General features: G+C 36.8%; 1 protein-coding gene across 4 annotated transcripts; it reads right to left on the minus strand.

Annotated features, from left to right (window-relative positions):
* Window positions 1–954: 954 nt before the first annotated feature.
* On the minus strand, window positions 955–22,669 carry GORAB (golgin, RAB6 interacting). 4 transcript variants are annotated; one of them, XM_063648863.1, is made up of 7 exons: window positions 22,105–22,237; window positions 20,738–20,925; window positions 17,953–18,064; window positions 14,811–15,168; window positions 11,787–11,888; window positions 9,521–9,661; window positions 955–2,386 (listed from the first exon to the last, which is right to left on the minus strand). In XM_063648863.1, exons 5-7 carry the CDS (start codon window positions 11,840–11,842, stop codon window positions 1,939–1,941), a joined length of 645 nt encoding a protein of 214 aa, XP_063504933.1. In that variant the 5' UTR covers window positions 11,843–11,888; window positions 14,811–15,168; window positions 17,953–18,064; window positions 20,738–20,925; window positions 22,105–22,237; the 3' UTR covers window positions 955–1,938. The 4 variants fall into 4 exon arrangements, with proteins under 4 accessions (XP_063504933.1, XP_063504931.1, XP_054293061.1 ...); XM_063648861.1 differs by lacking the exon at window positions 22,105–22,237 and adding an exon at window positions 21,762–22,014; XM_054437086.2 differs by lacking the exons at window positions 17,953–18,064; window positions 20,738–20,925 and adding an exon at window positions 22,557–22,669 and having other exon boundaries at window positions 22,105–22,461.
* Window positions 22,670–23,133: the final 464 nt, after the last annotated feature.

Genomic DNA, 23,133 nt, shown 5'->3' on the forward strand with positions numbered 1-23,133 from the left:
GGGGCTCACGCCTATAATCCCAGCATTTTGGGAGGCTGAGGCGGATCACCTGAGGTCAGGAGTTTGAGACCAGCCTGGCCAACACGGTGAAGCCTCGTCTCTACTAAAAATAGAAAAATTAGCCAGGCGTGGTGGCAGGCACCTGTAATCCCAGTTACTTGGGACGCTGAGGCAGAATTGCTTGAATCTGGGAGGCGGAAGTTGCGGTGAGCCGAGATCGTGCCACTGCACTCCAACCTGGGCGGCAGAGTGAGACTCCATCTCAAAAAAAAAAGATTAAATTAGATTATCTCTGAGGTCTCATCTAACTTATATTTTTTTCATGGTTCTCATTTCTTCATGTATCTTTGAAGTGTTTAGACTGAGAATTAAGATTGCACATGCCTGCATTTAACCAATATTATAAAACCTCATTGATAATGAGTTTTCCTTAACAGAGGCTTAATAAAAGTAAATAACTGTATGTACCACAAGGAAATTCAAGATGCATTATTGTCACACAATGCTTAATACATACTAAACTGTTTGAAATTTTTTTAAGGTAAATGAAAGACACTATAAGTACATCAGACTTGTTTATTCCTTAGAAAAAGAAGTGTGTTAGACAATGAAACTTTTGGCTTTTATGTATTTCATAAATAAAAGCACAACTATCTATAGAAATGCTTCTGTTTAGAGAAGTCAGTAGTAAAATGTTATATTTTCAACTCAAATTACATAATATAAAAATATAAAGCTCATCTATATTACCAGAAGATAATACCCTCAAACAAACCCATTTAAAAACAGGATGTCCCTAAGTTTTTCAGAAACTTTTATGGATACAATCTTATACTTGTGTTTATGTTCTCTGATAATAATTCTTTTTTTAAAAAAAAAAGTCCTCAAAGGTAATATTTTTACTTTTTGGAATTTCTGATAAATAAATCATAATTTAATGTGATATTCACAGACTTTGTGAGAAAATTACAATATTTATTTACACATTTACATATAGCACAATGTATTGGTCAAGTACTAGTAACAGGCAATTAACAAACTAATAAGAAAATCAGCATTTTAACAATTTAAATGCTTCATGACAGGGTAATTCATGTCCAACATATCAAACACATATTTATAGATAACTTTAGAAAGAAAACACATACTTTTTTTGATAATCACAAGCAGCAATGAGATTTTCTATATTATTTTCAGCCTCACTTTAGAAATGTTTTAATTGTCTAAATTTAATCAATTCATCAATTAAAGGAAAGACAATATAATAGTAAAATTACATGTGTTTATATATACGTGTGTATGTTTCAAATAACAAAATGCAGGTTGTAAACTAAAACCATTTGAAGGCAAATTGAAGACAAAAGTGATGCTGGTTTAAGTTGTCTGGTTCTTCACATAAATTCCAATTTCCACGTTGTGTTTTACAGCTCTAGTAATATCCAGATAGATAATTCAACCTGCAACTTTTTTCTTCTATTCCTGTTTTTCTCTTGTTCACACTGTAATTTTTGTCTTTTTACTGATGCTGATTAAATAAAATAGGACTTCCAGTCTTAATACATCTCCCAGGAGAAGTGAAATGAGTTCAACTAGGTATTGAGTATCATTTTCCATTTTCCTTTCTATATTTATCTGGTCTAAAAACACTCCAACCATGTAGTTTTTCTTTCATCCTTTTAAATCACTTTAATTCAGTAAAAAGGATAAACAGAACACTGAAAGAACTGGGCCAAAATCAAGGTGAAAACATACCCCTAGAAATACAATTATCATAATTTTGGATTTTAAAATGGCCAAACATATTAATTTACTAAAACTAATCATGAATTCAAAAATCAGCATTGTTTTAAAGAGGTTTTCATTGGAGGTCAGGGCATGATCTACTGCAAAAAGTATAGTTTACTCAATACCATATTAGCTCAAAAGAATACCAGAACTTCATGTGGCTAAAGCAGCTGAAATGTCATTAACTTCTTGATTTGGGCAGTTTGGACTAAGAAAGGGGATGCTACTGGAATTTCCACACTGTTCATCTACCTTTAGGGAAACAGCTTGTTCTTGACACTTTTTGTTCTCTTTAGCAAATTCTAATGTCACACTCGCCTCCGCAGGCTGAAATGGCCTCTCTAAACGAACCACTGGTCTCCTTGATTCTACTTCTTGTTCATGTAGCAATCTCTCGACCTCCACCTCAAGCTCCAAAGTCTCTTCATCGGCTTGTACATCTAGTTGTTGCATCAACTCCTCCAACTTCTTGGCCTTTCGGAGCTCATTTTGCTGTATGATCGTACAAAGGTGTTCAGTGAGTTGCTCTTTTATCTCAGTCTTGCGCTGTATATCTAGCTTTGCTGCAATGTACTCTGCTTCAGCCCTGTCAAACCGCTTCCTGTAAGGATGTGTATAAAGATAGGTCCATCAGTTTTCCATTGAAGAAGATATTCAAAAGAGGATCTAGAAACAATAACTCAACTCCAAAATTGGGAAAAAATATATAATGAAGATACGGATATTACTACTTTACAAACACTTGTCTACATGTTGGCCAGACTAGGCTATGGCTGCTGAAACTTTCACAGTATCCTTACTTGAATTCACCTAATGAAAACATGTTATTCTGCACCAATGTTTTCTTTACAAAGCTGTTTTTGAGTGAAGGCAGGCTAAAAGGTTAATTCAGTGGTATGCTAGTTCTGGGGTGGGAGGATGGGGAGCCCTGATTTGTAGCGTTTACATTTCCATGGGATAATTACTGCCACCCTGTCCAATTTCAAGCCACCAACGTGATATTACTGAATGCAGAACTGGGAAGAGATACACAAAATCCACATGAACCAGGGTAAGCTAGCTTCAGCCCACAGCTGGTTAAATTTATGAGAAGACAGACAAGAGATGGAGAAAGTGGAAAACTGTTCTCTTGATTAATAAATTAGAAAAAAAGAAAAATTCTGATGGAGAAAGATACGGACAGTGGTCGGGAGATGAATATAAATGGAACAGAGCACAACCAGCAAAATGATACTGGGTGAGGGCAAGAAGTAAACATCAAGCAGAAAACCTCAGAATAGCTATATGCAAGATTTCTCAACCTTGGTGCTACAGCCAATTTGGGCTATATAATTATTTGTTGTGAGAAGCTGTCCTGCACTGCAAGATGCTAAACAGCATCACTGGCTTCTACCCATTAGTTACCAGTAATTCCCAAAAGTTATGACAACCAAAAGTGTCTCCAGGCATTGCCAAATATCCCTTATTGGACAAAAATGCTCCCAGTTGAGAATCCTTGGGTTAAGTTGTTCTCACTCTCTCCACTACTCCTCTTACACTCTTACTAGGAAATTTTACATAGTTACACATGTATAAACTCTGTTGATAGGTAATCTTATGTGAAGTCATGTGAAGTAGGGCGATTCTACTGGAGAAGTCACCTTGCAATCTCACTTTTTTCTTCTGCATTAGGTCAGTACAAAAAGAAGAGTTATCGTGTCTTAATTTATTGTCTTTTGCCTTTTCTATAAAATTTGTTGCTTTTCTTTTTGCAACAAGAGGGTCCTTCCTCTCTTGCAAGAAAAAAGATTGATTTCCAACTAGTTCTTCAATTTCATTACCATTAGCAGTTGTGAAGGCCATGCTGCTTTACCTGTTTATGAGTGCCTACATCAACTTAGCATAATAAGTAGCTTCTAGTACAAGAGTTATAGCAAAAAAGAAACAGGTATATCTCCTAATTTAGGATTCTCTGTCTTGGAAGAAAATACAGTGAAAATAATAAATGGCTTTCATTTTAGAAAACCCAGGGTTCAAAACCTTCCTGACATTTACCATGTGTACTCGTTTCGGTCAAGGCTTCTTGTGGATGCAAAGAACAGATTTCCAGTCAAACTAGCTCAGGTAAAAATTGGGTTTTATTGTAGGATACACGAGGCAATTTCATAGTCATGTCATCAGAATCAAAGGCTATTCTCTTCAATGCTTAGAAGCGACATATTTTCTCTCATTTCAGCTTTCCTATCATACTCACAGGCCAATATGGCCACCACCTGCACTCTATATCAAATTCACTCCACTCAATCTCTCAGTGATCCAATTCCACACTCTCAGAGGAGAACACAGGTTTGCCCAGCTCATCTCAGTTTAAACAGAACTCTTAGTGTCAGGCCATGCCATGAACCACTATTTAGCCTATGGATTAAATGTACTGGAGTCGGTAGCCCATCACTATTCTAATTAGGTATGCCCCAGGTCAGCATCCTGAGTCCAAAACACAGCCAGGTTCCTCTGGAAGGGGTTGGGGAAGAGGCATGCAATAATTGAAAATTCCAGTACAGTGACTCTGGGCAGTTACTTAAGCTGAGTCTTGGTTTACCTGTAAAACAATGATGATAATAATACCTCATAGGAGTTTTGAGGATTAAACAGTATAAATGGGGCAAGCTTCCAGTTTTGTGCCTGGTAGGTGCTCAGGAAACAGAACTTCTCATTTAGAACACCAGAATCAAAAAGTACTGTTAATATATTAGTAAGCATGAATCTAAAATTAAGATTATGCAAAATTTAGGGACCTGGTATTTATACTTGAAAACTCATTTACATAATGTTAATTTATCATATTTCCTTTTTTAACCATAAATATAGTAAATGTAAAAATGAGAGCACCCATTATCTTTCAATAACCCTCTATGTTAAAAGAATTGTTCTAAAGGAACTCTACTGGATACCTAGTTCCCTTATCTCCATACTTTATAACATACCCTGTTCATGTAATGTTCTTGCAACAAGACAAGAGTTCTGACATTCTCTATAGGTGTATGAATACCCTGCCCTGACCCTGCCTCAAACTTCCCTTCTCTGCAAGTCTGTGGTCTCCTTCAGCCAGTCAAAGTCAATCAGTAGAGATTTACAGTCTGGATTCATGAATACTGAATTGAAATTAACATTTGCAAACAGGTCCCTTGGTTTCCATTGATCTATCACCCTGAATAAATCACTGAAGATTTTATATTTTGTTTATTTATTTAAAGTCCTTCTGGCCAGAAATACGAATATATATTCTCCTACAGAGTGATTTAATGTTTAAAATATTGATTAGTTTCACAAACTGCACTACCAGCCTATGGTCAGGTGGGTAATACCAAATTAGTGTATGATGACATTCTGGAACAAAATAATAAGAGCATTATACATAACACAGTAAGACAGAGTGAACTGGAAATGTAATTATAGAATTGTTTTGTTATTTTAAAGGGGGATGGAATGAATTAATGAATGTTATTTTTAAAGGATTCTAGAAATTGTCTCTTTGTTTTGTTATCCCTTGAAATGTTTAAAAACTCAACCATTAACCCTCGGTATACCACTGGGTTCCACGGGTCCACTTTTAGTTTTTCAGTTCCTTTTCTGAGCAGTTCTCACTATTTGTATAAATTAGCATTTCATAATTTTTATCTTTTCTTAAGTCTTTCAAATAATGAGAAAATTTACTTATTTAAAAAAACAGAATAAAATAAATTATATTTTGCAATTACTAGAGAGGTCCGAAGAACCCTTTCATAGATCTAAGATATATTATAGGATTATTGCAGTATTTTTATATTTTCTGTATCTTGAAACATTTTGCCATTTCATCATCCTAGGAATTATTTCATCATTACTTATTATTCCCTTTTGTAATAAAAAGAAATTAAAATATGAAAACGATCTAAAAGGATGATGCAATAAATTTTCATTGTTGAGCTTCTTTACTGTGGTGTACAAAGTATTATGTCACCTCCAGAAAGTATAAAAGAAGACTGAAAACACCATTTTTGTAACCTGTTTTTAGTTTTCATTTTCTGCCTATCCAGCATTTGCAAACCAGAGACAACTGACAGAGGAAGACATTTTGCCACTGTTACAGAAATCAAAAGATGAATGGTGGGGTAGGCTAAAAAATGGCTTCCCAAAGATATTAACTTCCTAATTCCTGGGACGTGTGAATATTACTTTCTATGACAAATGAGTGAAAATTACCTTATATGGAAAAAGACGTGATTAAGATAAAGGTTTTGAGAGTTTATTCCAGATTATCCAGTTGGACCCTAAGTGTAATCACATGCATCTTTTTAAGAGAAAGGCAGAGGAAGTTTTGAGAGAGAACAAAAAGCAATATAACTATGGAGGCACAGAATGGAATGGCGTGGCCACAAGCCAAGGGATGCCCACAGCCACCAGAAGCTGGAAGAGGCAAGAAATGGATACCTAGAGTCTCTGAAGAAATCACAAATCTGACACCTTGATTTTGGATATGTGGCCTCCAGAAATGAAAGAGAAGTAATTTCTGTCGTTTTAAGTCACTCAGTTTGGATTACTTGTTATGGCAGTCCTAGGAAACTAATACAAATGCAGAGACACATTCTAGAGTCTAGATGATAAAATCGATCATATGTGAAATCTCAGATGAGTCTTCAGCAAAACATATCCTAGGTGAATTTTCTCAAACTTAACAATCAGTGAGTGAAAAATATATTTCTAAGCATAGAAAGGAAAAATGATTTTATCATAGAGTTAATCATTTCAGCAGGGAGAACATACACCCAATATTTTACAAGTATCTAGACTATCCTGTGTTGCTACAAGGATGTAACTATACTCTCTCAGCTTTTTATGTTTGTGAGTCAAACATTACTTGATACAAAGATGGTTACCATGCTTACATTCTTATTAAAATTTTAAAACAAAGTTGTTTTACACAATCCCTTTTAATCTTACTTTTAAAAATTAGTCATAAAGTGATTTAAAAATATTTGTCTGTGGGTGTTATGTTTGTGTGTATGAGGGTGTCTATGAAACCTAGATGGTCAATAGTGATTTAAAAAAATGTTCTACATGCAGCCACTCTGGATTTTATAAGCTGGTCTGCACAGCATATGGCAACACTGTAATCCCAGTGGTGAACAGTAGCAGTAGCAGTAGCAGCAGCAGCAGCAGCAGCAGCAGCAACTCTCTCAAATTGGCTCAAAGTGCTAATCTTCTCAGAGGTGTCTATCCAAACACTGCTCTACAGAAGCCAATTTTAAAGCAAGTTCTGACCTATTCACTATCCAAGAACCTTTTGTGGACATAGCACTGTACCAAATACTATAGAACTAAGATATCATATTTATTAAAAAAAGAAAAAACAAGGAAATCTCCCATAAAAACTGACTGTCCTAGGGATTATCTTTCACTTCAAATCTGGACCATAATATTATTTTACCAACCTGTAATTTCTCAATAACCAGAAATGCAAGTTTAGAAAATAATACCTTAATCTTACGCATGAACAAGACACACTATGGTTCTAGTCAACAAAGTCTGTGTTTCCCTTTGACTCAACGCAAGAGCTTCGGCTTTTGAAAATAGCAGCACATGGCCAGGCGTGGTGGCTCACACCTGTAATCCCAGAACTTTAGGAGGCCGAGGCAGGCGGATCACCTGAGGTCAAGAGTTCCAGACCAGCCTGGCCAACATGGTGAAACCTCATCTCTATTAAAAATACAAAAAATTAGCCAGGTGTGGTGGCGGGCGCCTATAGTTGGGCTACTCAGAAGGCTGAGGCAGGAGGATCACTTGAATCTGGGAGGCGGAGGTTGCAGTGAGCCAAAATCACACCACTGCACTCCAGCCTGGGCAATAAGAGTGATACTCTGTCTCAAAAACCTAAAAATAAAAACAAAAATAGTGGCACACAACATCTACTTACATTCAACTACATCAATATTAGTACCATGAGAAACTGTCATCTGTAACTTACTAAAGATTTAAAAATTTACTAAAATTTCATTTAGGGTACTTATAGACTATAGGATGTTTTTTCCTTTAGTAATCCCACCTTCTTTGTTGTGGTTCTTAGAAGGCTAAAACTATGACATTTCTTATATAATATTGAATATGAAAAGGCGTCTTTCTCCAGTTTCCACTAGGACAAAATTAGAATCAAATTACTTTTCTTTCTTTTTTTTGAGACAGAGTCTCACTCTGTTGCCCAGGCTGGAGTGCAGTGGCGCAATCTGGGCTCACGGCAAGATCCACCTCCCGGGTTCACACCATTCTCCTGCCTCAGCCTCCTGAGTAGCTGGGACTATAGGCGCCCACCACCACGCCCGGCGAATTTTTTGTATTTTTAGTAGAGATGGAGTTTCACCATGTTAGCCAGGATGGTCTTGAACTCCTGACCTCGTGATCCGCCTGCCTTGGCCTCCCAAAATGCTGAGATTACAGGCGTGAGCCACCGTGCCCGGCCTCAAATTTCAACTGAGGTACCTAGTACTTCTACCTTATAATATGAATTATTCATACAAAAGGCTACAAAGGCATAAAAATGTTCCTCTGGCAAACTTATGTTACAGAGAATAAAATGTGCTACAAATCACGGCTTAGTTTAATCTTAAATAAAATCTGTTACCTCCCTTAATGACCTTATTAATGGAAACCTGGAACCTCTGGTTATCAGCTACTGATGGCATTCTTTTAAGTAGTTAATTAATAAAGACAACTCTAAGTCTAATAGCATATGGTCCAAAAACAATTACAAAAGTCACAAGGACAACCACAAGACTCTTTCTTAAACACTCAACAGTTAATTAAAAACCACAATCAAGCATTTCCGCTTTAATAAATTGTTATATAAACATTCTGATGTTGTGGTTTACCCTGGCCTAATGAGGCATTCTGATGGATTTCTAGTGTAACAGAGAAAGATAGAAAACTGAGTCACTAACACAGCATTCCCTTGTGAAAAAAGACAAACCAGGATGATTAAAGCAATGTTGAAAGGGCTGAAAACCCTGAAATTGGACATTTTTTTTGCCCTTTTATCTGTCTGCAAAGTCCATGTAATTCATTACATGTGTTAGTTCATTTTAAAAATACTCCATGGTATTTTTTCTCTTTTAAAAAATGCCAGTGGTTGAAACCAAGGAAACATATATTAAACTATTTCATACAAAGTATAATTGAAAAGAAAAAAAAAAGAGAATATATTTCAAATTTCCAAGACAGAGGATATGCTTAAAATATTCATAAGCTTTTAAAAACTAAACTAGATCCTCTTACTCTGATGAAAGCTAAAGTGAGAACTAGACTTCAATTCTATAGGACCATATCAGATATCAAAAATTTTAATGGAAAGAACACAGACTTGGTGTTAGAATAACAGTTTTGGGCAAATCACTCAGATATTTACTTTGCTAGATCCTGAAAGATTAGTAAAAAAACTTCCAAACATTAAATAGCTGCGGGTTTAGCAGCAAAGACTAAAACGTAAATAAATAATGCAAGAACTGCTCTAATGGCAAATGAACAAGGTTAACTAGTAGGGCAGAGTTAAGGAAGACTTCACTGAAGAGGAGACACTTGAATTAGCACAAAAGAGGAATAAATACAGCACTGAATGGGGTTGTTTTGAGGCTTCAATGATGATATATACATAAATGCCCCTGGAACAGCTGGCAATAAACATTAATTAAATCATACTCCTTGTTCAGATTCAATTTCCCCAACTCACCGAGCATATGAATAGTCTAAGCTGGCCTGATCAATCCGGTTCCTGAGAATTCCAATGTCAGCTGACACCATGTCATCTAAAGCCTGCAACTCCTTCTGGATCCGCTTTAGTTTCATGGTCTCTGCCTGAGTTCTTTTGGATCTAGAAAATCAGGTATGTGAATGGGAAAATAAGAACATTTTAAAACCATGTGTCCACATACAATGTAAGTGAAAAAGCAAGATACTGTATATACATTTATAATTTATATTTTAAAAGTTAGAAAAAAATCAGAAAAATTGAAATAAAATAAAAGCTGGTTAACATTTGAGTTTTTGAAATTTTATATTTGCATGTTTCATAAACAAAGTAACAAATAAGTCTAAAAAAACTCAGCAAATAGTTCATTTATAGATTGATATTCATTCTGTAAAGAGAACAAACACTAAAAGAATATATCTGTATTCTCTTTACATTGAAACATTCAACAGAGCTTTCCAAATTTCTAGTCTTTAATTCTTCTTCTTGCTAAGCCCATTTTCATTTGTCTGATACTTACCTGACATTAAGAACAGATAGATGTCTATACTAAACCACACCTCTTTATACATCTGAGAACATCCACTTAGTTTTAACTTTCTTGGGACCCGTTTCCCCAAACTTTTATTGCTTTGATTCTTGTTCTCTAGGAAAACTACTAGTTACCAAAATTCTTTATGGAGCTGAACACCAAAACACTCATTTTCCTTATTTAAAAGCACATCCAACCTCAATCCTCATTTCTCAATCCCCTCTCCCAAGTACAATATATACTTAAGAAATGGAACAAGCAAATAAAAAAGCAACGCTTTAATCATGATTTCACTGATTTCAAATTTTCACACACATTGTGAAGGAAGAAGAAAAATCCCCATATAAATCCACTGTGTTACATAGGACATCCTCTTGATTTCTACTCTTAGGCATTTACCCTTCCTTTCTGCCTACAAAAGTTCACTTAACAGTATGATTCTTTTATGTCAAGTACTTCGTTGTCCATTTATTAATAGTTCAAACATGTTGTATTTCCTTACACTTTTGTTTATACTGGTGCTGTCTAAAATCAAAAGCACTTATGAGAAGAACTGCTGAGCCTATACATCTTTTTGTAAAACCACAGAAAACAGCCTTCCCATCTCTTAGAAATTGAAGACTACTAAAATGCTTTAATTATTTTTAAATAATCATTTACAGAAAAAAAAAAAAAGAGGGCACTACTCTTTTATCTGCTGGTTTTTTCCCTTGAAACATAGTAACTCAGTGAGTTGCATATTTCCTATGCCTCAAGAAAGATCAAGGTGTACCAGTAGTAGAAAAAGAAAAACCATCATTTCTCAACTACACTCACTCCTCTGGCAGACAAAATTCTGAACTACTCTTATACCCATCACCTTCTTCCCTCTTTTCCTGCCCCTACACATACTCTAGCTTCAAGCAGTAACAGTTTGACAGACTCTTCTGGAAGTCTAAAAAGAAAATGCACTTCCTTGCTTTAGTTTTCACTATTTACAACAATTGATTTATTGACTAAGTTTAGTTTCCTAAGGCCACAGGAGATTAGACAGAAACTACAAACTCAGCAAGAGTGGTGGAGGATGGGAAGAATGATTCCAATGGGAATGTTGTTGCGTGGGGCTGGTACAATGCAGTAAATGTGAAGGGGCTGCTGACAGACACTGGAAGGTGAAAGAAAAATTGAATCTCACACAGTGCTCATAATAATGACCCTGAGTCATCAATAAAAAGTTAAACTATATCATGTATCTTCCACTTGTGGAGGCGGGGCAAATTATTTAAGAAAAATGCCCATAGAAAATACAATGAAGATTCATGGGAGTATGTCACTTATGTAGAAAACCTTATTCCTCTACACCTCAAATGATTAAGGCCTCCCCACATAAAAATTGAACCTTGCATTTGTTGCTAATTTACATATACTGATAGCTATTTACTGCTTCCCTTATGAATGTGTAGATGGTTAAAACTGGGAGCACTAATGAAGGTCTTTAAGTTTTAACTGCAACTATATTTACAAATTTAATATGCTCTATGCTTAAAAAGTTCTCTTTAATAAATTATAACTGGAATTTCAGTATCACTTATAAAGCATGATTTGTTTAGTTAGTCTTAAAAGTAATGGTTGAAGAAAAAATATCAGTTTATTAAAAGAGACATGGGAAAATAAATATAACACATGACACAACTGGTTACAGGTTACAAACAGCCTCTCCTGGTTCAGGTGCCTCACCTTTCTGCAATAGCTTTAGCCAAAAGAGCTTTTTTACGTTTATTTTTCTCTTCCATTAGCCGTTGTTCTTGTTGGAGGACTTCCCAACGAGATTTTTCTTGCCTAGGGGGCAAAAAAAGCATAAAAATGAGTTTATGAAAGAAAAAGAAACTGCTACCCTATCCAACACCTTACCAGTCTCAGTCCCCTAAGTATAAAATTTAATCAAGAAGATTTATGTATATGTTCTTTCAAAAGTCCTCTTAAAAGAAACCCATCTGCAGTTCATTATTTTGCTCTAATGGGAACAAAGACTACGATCTAAAGTAAAGAGGCTTACATAAATTGGACCTCTGAAATCCATTATATATATAATCTAGGAATCCACAAACTGGAAGCCAGAATACTGTGGCATATGTTTAGGAGTACAAAGAAATTTGTGTAAGTTAATTATGTATTATATGCAGAATGGAGATTAATAAAAATTGGTCTGTAGCTGATGTCATATTATTTATACCTTTTAGAGTTTTCTATAAAGTCTCCACCACCTTAACATGTTTCAGACAATAACCAATGTTTATTTCATATATTAATATTTTCTTTCAATTTGCTCACTTTTTCCCAACTCTTTAAGACTTTTTTTTTGTCTTTGTTTTTTTTTTTTCCTTTTTGTGGAGAACAGGGTCTCGCTATATTACCCAGTCAGGTCTCGAACTCCTAGGCTCAAGCTATCCTCCCGCCTCTGCCTCCCTAAGTACTGGGATTACAGGTGTGAGCCACTGTGCCCAGCCCAACTTAGACATTTTTAAACAAAGTAAAACACTAAGAGCTAAGACTGGAATGCTGGGCTAAAGAAAAAAATTCAAAGATGTGAAAACATGTATTGTCTTACAATCTGTCCAATTCTAAAATAAACATATTAAAATTTCCCATAAAGTCATGAGCTTGATGTCAACTCAAATTAAACAAGGTATTGGCAAAGCTATTTATTCCTATTACTGTCACTTCTTACAGCCATTATATCACATACCTCTACTCCCAAATCTAGTAACAACTTCCAAAATTGTCCTTCTCTCTCCATTTCTACACCTTCCACCTTAGTGCTGGGACTGGTCATTTCTCACTTTTACTATTGCAGGCATCTCCTCACCAGGCGCCTTAGTCCCACAGCTCACCCTGCACTCTCTCCCATATGATCTACAATATTGACACCTGGGATTTCTCTAACCTTTATTTTGATTGCGGCCTTTAGCCCTCAGAGAGCTTCATGGTATCTTGCTGCATTAGTGAACTTGCTAGGAAGGAAGGCATCCCCTGCTTCCGATCCTTTCTCATTTCTTTAATTCTCTACTTATTCATCCCCTGCTTCTGCTTCTGATCCTTCCTCAGTTCTGCTTTTTTTTTTTTTTTGGGGGACAGAATCTCGCTCTGTTGCCCAGGCTGGAATGCAGTGGCATGATCTTGGCTCACTGCAATGTCCACCTCCCAGGTTCAAGCAATTCTTGTGCTTCAGTCTCCCAAGTAGCTGGGACTACAGGCATACACCACCACGCCCAGCTAATTTTTTTGTATTTTTGGTAGAGACGGGGTTTCCCCATGTTGGCCAAGCTGGTTTCAACTCTTGGGCTCAAGTGATGTGCCTGCCTCAGCCTCCCAAAGTGCTGGGATTATAGGTGTGGGCCACCGCGCCTGTCCTCCTTCCTCATTTCTTTAATTCTCTACTGTTCTCTGGCTTATCCTTTGCCACCTCTCCCAGAAAAATGAGGTATCATCTCTGAACATTCTCTAGGACACAGCTTTCCTTTCTCCTCCTTAAAACCTCAAAATTTCTCCTTTACATGAATGGTTTGAGGTTACATGTCTTTTATGAAAATTCTTCCAAGTATCCAAAAAAAGAATAAGTTTCCCTATAACATCCAATCCAAATTGTCCAGCTCAATGTAAACTTACCTCCTATTTGTCTCAGGCCTTTGTTGGTAAACTACACTTAGAGACACTTTAATGTATGCACTTGCTCAATATAGGTTTCATAATTCATATGGTTTTATACCTCTTGTCAAAATGATTTCTTAGTTGTAAACCCCTAGTGGACAGGAAACATTTTAAATTCACAGGATAGAATCTGGATCAGCACAGATTAAAAAGATGTCAAAGATTAGAAAGAAAAAAAGATACTTTGAAAAGAACTCAGAAAAGAGAAAACAGAGACAAATGTCATTCCTTCTCTGTGAGTGATAAATCAGGAGGAAACAAAGAAATAAGAGTACATATTAAAACACAAGCTATCAAACAAAAAATTCTAAGAATTTGCAAATCAAAAAATGGCATCTTCCACAAGAACAGTGTAGCTAAATTATGAAGGTTGTTTCTAATACAAAGACAGTAAAGAATAAAAAAAAAGAAATCTAATGATGAACTGAGTTATATCATTAGTCCCCTAAATTTCCTACCCTCTCTCCTTTGACCATCCCTTCACGTCTCTCCACAAGTTCCAATTTCTGGGCCAATGGAAATAGTCTGGAAGTTGAAAAAAGGGGTCAATTTGGGGAGAGGCACTATGCATATAAGAACTGCTTCTGAGCTGAGATTGCGCCATTGCACTCCAGCCTGGGCAACAGCGTGAGACTCCATCTCAAAAAAAAGACAAAAAGAAAAAAAGAACTGCTTCTGCTCAGTGTAAAAGGCATAAACTTTGGACCCAGACAGACTTATATGTAAATCTCAACTCTACTATTTACTAGCAGTGTATTAGCTTTAGGAAGGTGTCATCTTTTCTGAGTCCCAGATACCTCATGTATAAAGTTTAAATAATAAACATGCATTGTAAGGCTGTTATGAAGACTAAATAACATAAAACCTACAGAATGCCTGTGTCCAGCTTATATTTAGGTGGTAGCTATTTTTCAATAGTTTATACATCACATTCCTATGATTGAATACAAAAGAGAAAATGTTAAAATAAACAAATTATATTTCCTTAAAGCCCATTAGGAAAAAACGGGTTAAATGAAAAGTCTCATGGACTTTTCATATAGACTTACTAACAATTCCACTTTCTTTTTCTCCAATTTGCAATCTGGCTTTAGAGGTAGAATCTCAACATTGTTGTGACCATCATGGGAATTCTCAAGTCCCAGTTCCTTTGGCTGACTTTCAATGCCCTGTGGTTGTCCATCACCAACAGGAGAGGTGAGAGTGTAATGACTCGGAAGAGTAGGGGAAGAAAAAGGTGGTTTTTGAACGTTAACTCTCTGTTTTGGTGCTGAAAGCAGCTGCTCTGGAAGTAATGAGGTTGATCCATCTTGAAGCCCAAGTTTTTGGCTTTGCTCTACAAGGGCTTTTTCTCGCTGAAGTTGTTGTCGACTTTTCTTCGCGGGGAGACGTCGCTGTGGTTCAAATGGATCTATGCAAAAGAAAATAGAGGAAAATTCCTTTGTGTGAGCAGCAAATAATTATAATTCCTCTAAGAAAATAAAAAATTAACATTAAACTTTGATAATTCTAGTGGTTCTCCTACCTCATTATCTTGAAAGTCTAAGGGAAAAACAGCCATCTTCCTGTAGAATTTCAATAGTTTTCAGATCATAATGTTAATATTTAACAGAAACTGCCCCATCTCTCAATTTATCTTCAGAGAAAGTCCATCAGTGAGTTAGGCCTTAGGTCACAAAGTGAAGTTTCTTTTTCAACTTGATTTCATAGTTGTCAAAACAAAGCAACTAATTTTTACCAAATCAGGGAGATGACTGAATTATGTGGTTTTAAATTTGATTTAAGGTTCTGTCTGCTCTCTTGAAACAAAATGGTGGTTGCATTTTCAAATGGGATTACCCTCTCTTAAATTTTAACAGCTTTTAGGGCAATTTGGTACATATGTGATACATATTCAGATGCTATAACAGGCATGTAATTGAGTGAAGTCTCTTATTTCTAGGAATGCTAGTTAACCTTAAATTGTTGTCTTTCATCCTATAGAACAATTCAAGGTTGTACTCCCCGAAGCCTAGTCAGGCTCTAATCAATGCATTCAAACTGATTTTAATAGTAGCCTCAGTAAAGCAATAGAAGATAAAACAACTGGGGGGAAATATCTTTAAAGTTATAAATAATAACACTTCTATTATACTTTTTGGACTGTCCATGCCAGTGTTAACATCTTAGGGCAGACAACTGGAGAATCTGACTCACATTCATACTATATTTAATAAGATCTATAAATAGCATTCTCTCTTAAATGCCTGGGAAGTGAAATTATGAGTTCTTGTAAATGAACAACTCAAATGGGACTTTCAAATTTGGCATATTGACTTTTGAAGCAAAACAAGCTTATTATTTGAATTTCCCAAAGTATAGTTAAAAGCTCTAGAGTCACAATTCCAGCTTTGCTTCTGCCCAGTTCAGTGACCTCAGGTAAGTCAATTATTTATTCAATACCTTAGTTTCCTCATCTATCAAGCTGGTTGAAAATTAACCTGTTCTACTTCATGCATGAAGTTGGTGTAAGAATTAAATGAGATATGTACAGAAAATATTTTCTAAAAGACTGAAGTACTATCAAAAGCAAATGTTATTGTTGACTTTAGCCAGAAACACAAAGTATCCTCTATCTTGCAACAGGAACACATTCTTGGCTCTGATCTTTATTCACACCATCAAAAAATGTCACTTAGCCTGCTTATCTCCCTGTTGAACTCATTAGCTGAATTATTAATAGTTCCTCTGAAATTCAGGTAGTAACTTCTATTTTATTTTGCATTTTTACAGAACCTAGCTATAAGACTGAAAATGCTAATTTTAAACAATAAACAATAAGCAAATCAGGCCACTTAAACACAGAACATACTGCTTCCCACACTCTATATTAGGGGCTGCAAATATCAAGGAGACTGTGGTGAACTGAGAAGCATAAGTCTAGTGTAAAGGGGGCAAATTCTGAGTCACCTTTAGTCAATTGCTATCATTAAAAAATTTAGGTCACCATAGCCAGATATTTTGATTTTTATGATTACAATTTAGACTTTCATGTAAAATATCTTGATTTTTAAATGTAGGGAACTGTATCAATCAGGAAAATCTAGATTACGCTGCAGGGGCAAATCTTAGTGGTTTTAAACCACAAAGGTTTATTTTTCATTAATGCCATGTGCCAACTAAAGGCTAACAGAGAGGTTCTGCTGATTAGTCTCTCAGGGCTCTAGGCTGACTGTACAGTCAGTATTCAGTGTTGCTGGACACCACAACACAGGGAGAAGAGAGAGGTCAGGAAGGTCTTGCTACAGCAATTAATTGCTGACCCAGTAGTGACATAACACTTCTGCTCACAATTCAATGGCTCACCTAGTACATGGACCTACCCCCAAACAAAGGCAACAGGTATAGCTGGCTTAGGAAATAACACAATGATTATCACCATTATTAACTAAAAGAAATGTAAAGATTGGATAAAAGAAAGAGAGACAAAGAAGAAAGAAAGGAATGAAAGAGGGAGGGAGGGAAGAAGGGAAAGAAAGGAAGGCAGGTAGGAAGAAAGGAGGGAAAAAAGAAAGAAGGGGAAAGGAAGGAGGCAAAGCTGAAAAGCCACATACATTTTTGGGTTAAATTAAGCTAATGGGCTACCAGTTTGTGATATATACTCCATATCCTTTATTTAAGTCCTGCTCCCTGAACCCCAGAAAACTATCATTTCAATCATATGTTGATTATTCTCTTCCTTCTCTAATAGTCATATTGCATCTACAAATAATTCTAAAAAGTATTTACTTAGTTGTTTAACTTTATAAAAAGGGTTTTGTGCTGTATGTCTGTTTTACTTAATATTACACCGTCAATAGTCGTTCATATTGTCTGTGTTGCAGCAGTCATTCATTTTGTTGTATAACATTTCATTGTGTGAATAAACCAGAGTCTATTGATCTTCTTCCGCTGATAGACACTTAGGTTGGTTACAGGTTTTTGCTTTTGTGAATTTCAATATTGTGTCTCTTATTTTACATGTACAAGAATTTGCTTAGGATATTATCTAAGAACTACTAAGTCACACAATATAACTTTAGAAGAAATGTGAAAATGCTTTCCAAAGTGTGCTCCCTCTAGTAATATATAAGATCCTGTGGATGCACTTTCTCTTCAATATACAATATGGTCAGATGTTTTAATTTTTGTCAATCAAATGGGTGTAAAATAGTACCTCACTGTATTCTTGATTTGTAATTCTCTGCTCCTTGGTGGTGATGAGCATCTCTTCATAGTTTCTTTTCTAGGAAATATCTATTCATGTCTTTTGTTGACTTTTCTTTTGGCTTGTATTTTTTATATATCAGCAGAAAACAATTAGAAAATACAATTAAAGAGAATATATTTCAATAACAGAAATTATCACTTATCTAGGAACAAATCTAACAAAAACATGTTTTGTACCTCTATGGGGAAAACTCTAAAATTTTATTGAGAATTTAAAAAGTGCTAAATAAATGGAGACTTATACCATGTTAGTGGCAATGTTAATAACATGAAGATGAAATTGATCTAAAGATTCAATGCAATTACAATCAAAATTCCTAATGAGTTTTCCATTAAATTTGGTAAAATTATTAAAATTTTTATATGAAAAGATAGAAGGTCAAGAATACTGGCTGGGTGCAGTGGCTCACACTTGTAACTACTATACTAAGTATAGTAAGAAACTAATTTCTTAAGATGTGGAAATGTTGGCTATTAAAAAAAGGTTGACATATTTGAATACATTAAAATTAAGGCCTAAGGTGGTGGCTCATGCCCGTAATCTCAGCACTTTGGGAGGCTGAGGGAGAATTTCTTGAACCCAGGAGTTTGAGACCAACCTAGGCAAGATAGCAAGATCCTATCCCTACAAAAAAAAAAAAAAAAAAAAAAAGAAGAAAGAAAACTAGCATGGTGTAATGGCACACAGCTGTAATCCCAGCTACTTGGGAGGCTGAGGCAGGAGGATCGCTTGAGCCCAGGAGTTCAAGGTTATAGTGAGCTATGATCGTGCTACTGCACTTCAGCCTGGGCAACAGAGTGAGAGCCAGTCTCAAAAAATAAAATACTTTGTTCATCAAAAAGATAAAAGTGAAAAGATAACTTAAAAACTGGGAGAAGATATTCATAATGTAACTGGCAAAGAATCAGTATGAAGAATAACTCTTATGAATAAATAATTTATTTAATTAAAAATTGACAGCATGTGGCTGTACTGTTTTCTTCCAATTTTTCATTATGAAATAGATCATACATCAAATATATGCATGTGATACACTCATAAACACACACACTCAGTCTTCCAACCTATATGATTAAAAAAAAAAGTTTAAGAAATAAAATATGGCCGTAGTAGAAGTAACTACTGTTTAAGGATAGACATAATCCTCCTTTTAGAAGATAAGAGAGAATTTATTTCCTGTCTCCCAAGTTATATGACTTGCTTTTGGTAAATAAAAGTAGGAGTGTCACATGTCATTTACTGGTGAAAGGATTTAATTGCCAATGTTCAATTTTCAATCTTCTTTCTTCCTACCATGGTAAACTCCTACAAGACAGCACCAAAAGACGGAGTGACTGTGGAACACAGTCACCTGCCAAACCCACATTAAACATGAAACTAGAGTGAAAACTAAATCTTTATTTTAAACAATTGACTTATTAGGACTATTTGTTACTTTAGCTTAACTTGCCTTAACCTGATTTCATAAATACCAATACCTCTGAAATTCCCTCTCCCTGATCACATTCCCACGCCTCCCCACTATATACAATCATACATCACTTAACAATGGGATACAGTCTAAGAAATGTGTTGTAAGACAATTTTGTCCTTGTGCAAACATCAGAGAGTATATTTACACAAACCTAGATGGTACAGCCTACTATATACTTAGGCTATATGGTACAGCCTTTTGCTCCTAAGCTCCAAACCTGTACAGTATGTCACTATACTGAAGACTGTAGGCAACTGTAACAATGGTATTTGTGTATCTAAACATAGAAAAAGTACAGTAAAAACAGGGTATTATAATATTACCAGACCATCACTGTATATGTGGTCCACTGCTAACTGAAATACTGTTATTGAGTGCGTGACTGTATATATTATATATACAGCTAGCTGATCCCTGGTATATGAGGATACCTGGTTCTGGGATCCCCATGTATACCAAAATCTGTGCATACTCAAGTCCCACAGTTGGCGCTGTGAAAACCACATACACCAAAAGTTGGCCCTCCATATACTCAGGTTTTGCATCCCCCCAAATACTGTATTTTTTAAATGCACATTTGTGTATAAGTGAACCACCACATTTCAAAACTGTGTTGTTCAAGGGCCAAGTGTAATTACATATACTGTATTAACAAACATTTTAATGCATGTGGCTAAAGTTAATACTAATATATTCCCACCAGCTGCACAGTAGCCTGCTAGATGAGTATACCACAATTTATTTATCCATTCCCTTGTTAATGGACACTTTGGTTGTTTCCAACTTCTTAATATTATAAACAAGACTATTAACAACGTTCTTGACCATGTTCCTCAATGCCCATACAGGGGTCTCCAGAGTACTATTGTCCTTATTTTTCCAGGCAACCAACTGCATCTTCCTAAATTATTCAATAAATTTTTAAGGATGGAGAACAGCTAGAAATGGCTTTAAAATTAAAGGGCCAAATCCTCTAATTTTACAAACAAGGAATCCAAGGAGAAAAGATTTAGAGGAAGAGCTGGAAGTTCTATATGCCAATCACTGTGTTTAGCTACAGGTATACAAGGATGTTAAGATATTTTCCGTCCTCGAGGTGGTCACGGACTAGAGATTTGGTTTCCACACTACAGTGGACCTTGAAGTTCAGGTCCTTACCATCCTCTATCTACCTCTAGTTGCAAAGATATTTCAAAATATACTTCTACATAATGAATATATTGTTTAATTTACATTTTTATATTAAGTCGTCTTTACCCTGGAAAATGCGCCTCTGCTAACACACAACCTTTGTGAAATCTTCCCAAGCTCCATCCAATCCCCGGCAGAGTGAGGTTCCTCTTGTCTCTGAAGCAAGTTCTTGCAATATCTACTATCACATAACTTTGTGGTTTGTCTCCTCATGAGTCTACTGGAGTCAGACCAGAGGCCAGGGCACTTGTACCCTGTATATCAAAGTATGTGAATGGATGTTGAAAACACAGAGCAAAAGAATTTGAGTATATCAAGCAACACAGAGTCAGTTAACCACACAGCGTAGCATAACCTTTATGACAGAGTTTTTAAAGTCCCCTGGACCAGTCAAAATGTCCCCAATCGATATAATCTACATTGGCCCTATCTTACTAATTTACTTCTTTTCCCACTTGTCTGCCCTAGATTATTCTCATATTTATGCTAAAAATGCACAAGCTACCAGAGCAACATCCAATTTCCCCACAAACGCTAATAAAAGGTTTACTTCATTTTCTACCAAAATAAAGTATTTGAATTAAGGTACCAAGAGTGATGTACACTTCTTACAGAAATTGTGTGTACTACCACGATAACCATACAGATCACTGCGAAATTTCAACCACGAGCAAAGTGCAATTAATATTACTAAGTTTTCCACCAACAATCAGCAAACTTAATTCCTTCATCAAAAAATAAAATTGTACAAGCCCATTGAATGATTATTCTATAAAGCCAGAGAGAGAAGTACAAGGTTAGCTTACTCCAAAGTCAGTAAGACTGTATATATATAAACATATAAAGTCTTCACATCTACCCTCTCAAAGACCCTTTTGGTTTGCTGATTCTCAAAAACTGGGAAGTACTGCAAAAATCATCTGGCAACCAGAAGTGAATGCGCAACACTCCAGATGAATTGTGAAAAGTACCGAATTTTTGCCTTTATTCAGACGCCTGTGCTCCTTTTTTCCAACCATCTGCTTCTATAAATTCATCACAATTCTAATACGGTGTGCGCCCTTCCTCCTTCCCTTACCCTGACCCTAACCTTCCAACCGTTGATTCCTGCAACAATCTTCCCTAAGGGAGACACCCCGGCTGTAGGCTCACTTCCTCTCCCAAGTCCCATTCCTTTCACAAGAGTCAAATCCCTACAGTGGATTCCTGGACCGTTTTTTCTAAAAGAAGATCCCAGTCCTCTGGCTTGCCCCTCCCGTCGTGACTCCCAGTAAGTCCACCTCTGAAACCCCCTAATCCAGTCCACGTACTTACAGCGCCTTCCGCTAACACAAACGTAGCCGCTTCCACGCCCCCTTCCCCCGCCAAAGCTGCATCCCCGCCTCTTCCCCTTAAGACCCAAGAATTAAGCCACTGTAAACCCATCTTGTTACCTTTAGTCTGCTTTAGTCTCCTCAGTTCCTCCTCAGAGAAGCCTGCCCAACCTTGCGCCATCGACCCGGGCCACCGGCACCACCAAAAGTGCCCAAATCTCGGAGCCGCGACTGCCAACACCGCTGCCCAGCGCATCCGGGTTTTTCCCCGGCCGCGGCCAATCAGTGCATCGGACTCCAAACACAAGGCCCTCTCTCCCCGGCCTCAGGGTCCGGCTTCCTTCCAGGCTGCCTTCAGCAGTGCCTGACAAACTGCCTAAGGAAACCTTGCCACGCAGACATTCGTTTCCTCTGGCTTGCCTCTACTCTCTCTCTGTCTCGTTGTTTCTCACTGTTGCTGGTTAATCGCTTCAGGAGCTAAGGGGGAAAATGGCGATGGGGATAAGGGTGGAGATAAACAGGTATTTGGGAAGGAGCTACAAGTCGGTGGCGGAAATGGGAGATCTAAGTACCTTTGGGGTCCTGTACCTGTGGGGCGGGAGCGGTGCTCTCTGTGGCTCTTAGTGTGCTCTAAAATCCTTGTGTTTTGCTGGGAGTGTGCACAGCGCTGGAGGCCTCCTTCAGATTGACTCAGGAAATGATCAGATTTAGGATTTTGATGATGAAGAAACATTTAAAAGGGGTGGGGTATAATTGATGAAAAGGGAACAGGCATAACTAGGTCTCTCGCAGGCCGGAGCGGCTCTCAGATTTCTTTTGCTTTGGGTTGTTTCCTTTGTGAATAATTACAATATGTAACTCTCCTCCTAAGGGATTTCTTTTTCTTACTTTTTTTTTTTTTTTTTTGAGACATAGTTTCGCTCTTGTTGCACAAGCTGGAGTACAATGGCACGACCTCGGCTCACTGCAACCTCCGCCTCCCGGGTTCAAGCGATTCTCCCGCCTCAGCCTCCCGAGTAGCTGGGATTACAGGCGCCGGCCACCACACTCGGCTAATTTTCTGTATTTTTAGTAGACACGGGGTTTCACCATGTTAGCCAGGCCGGTCTCGAACTCCTGACCTTAGGGGGATCCGCCCGCCTCGGCCTT

Source organism: Pongo pygmaeus, chromosome 1 (assembly GCF_028885625.2).
Source record: "Pongo pygmaeus isolate AG05252 chromosome 1, NHGRI_mPonPyg2-v2.0_pri, whole genome shotgun sequence".
Lineage (NCBI taxonomy): Eukaryota > Metazoa > Chordata > Mammalia > Primates > Hominidae > Pongo > Pongo pygmaeus.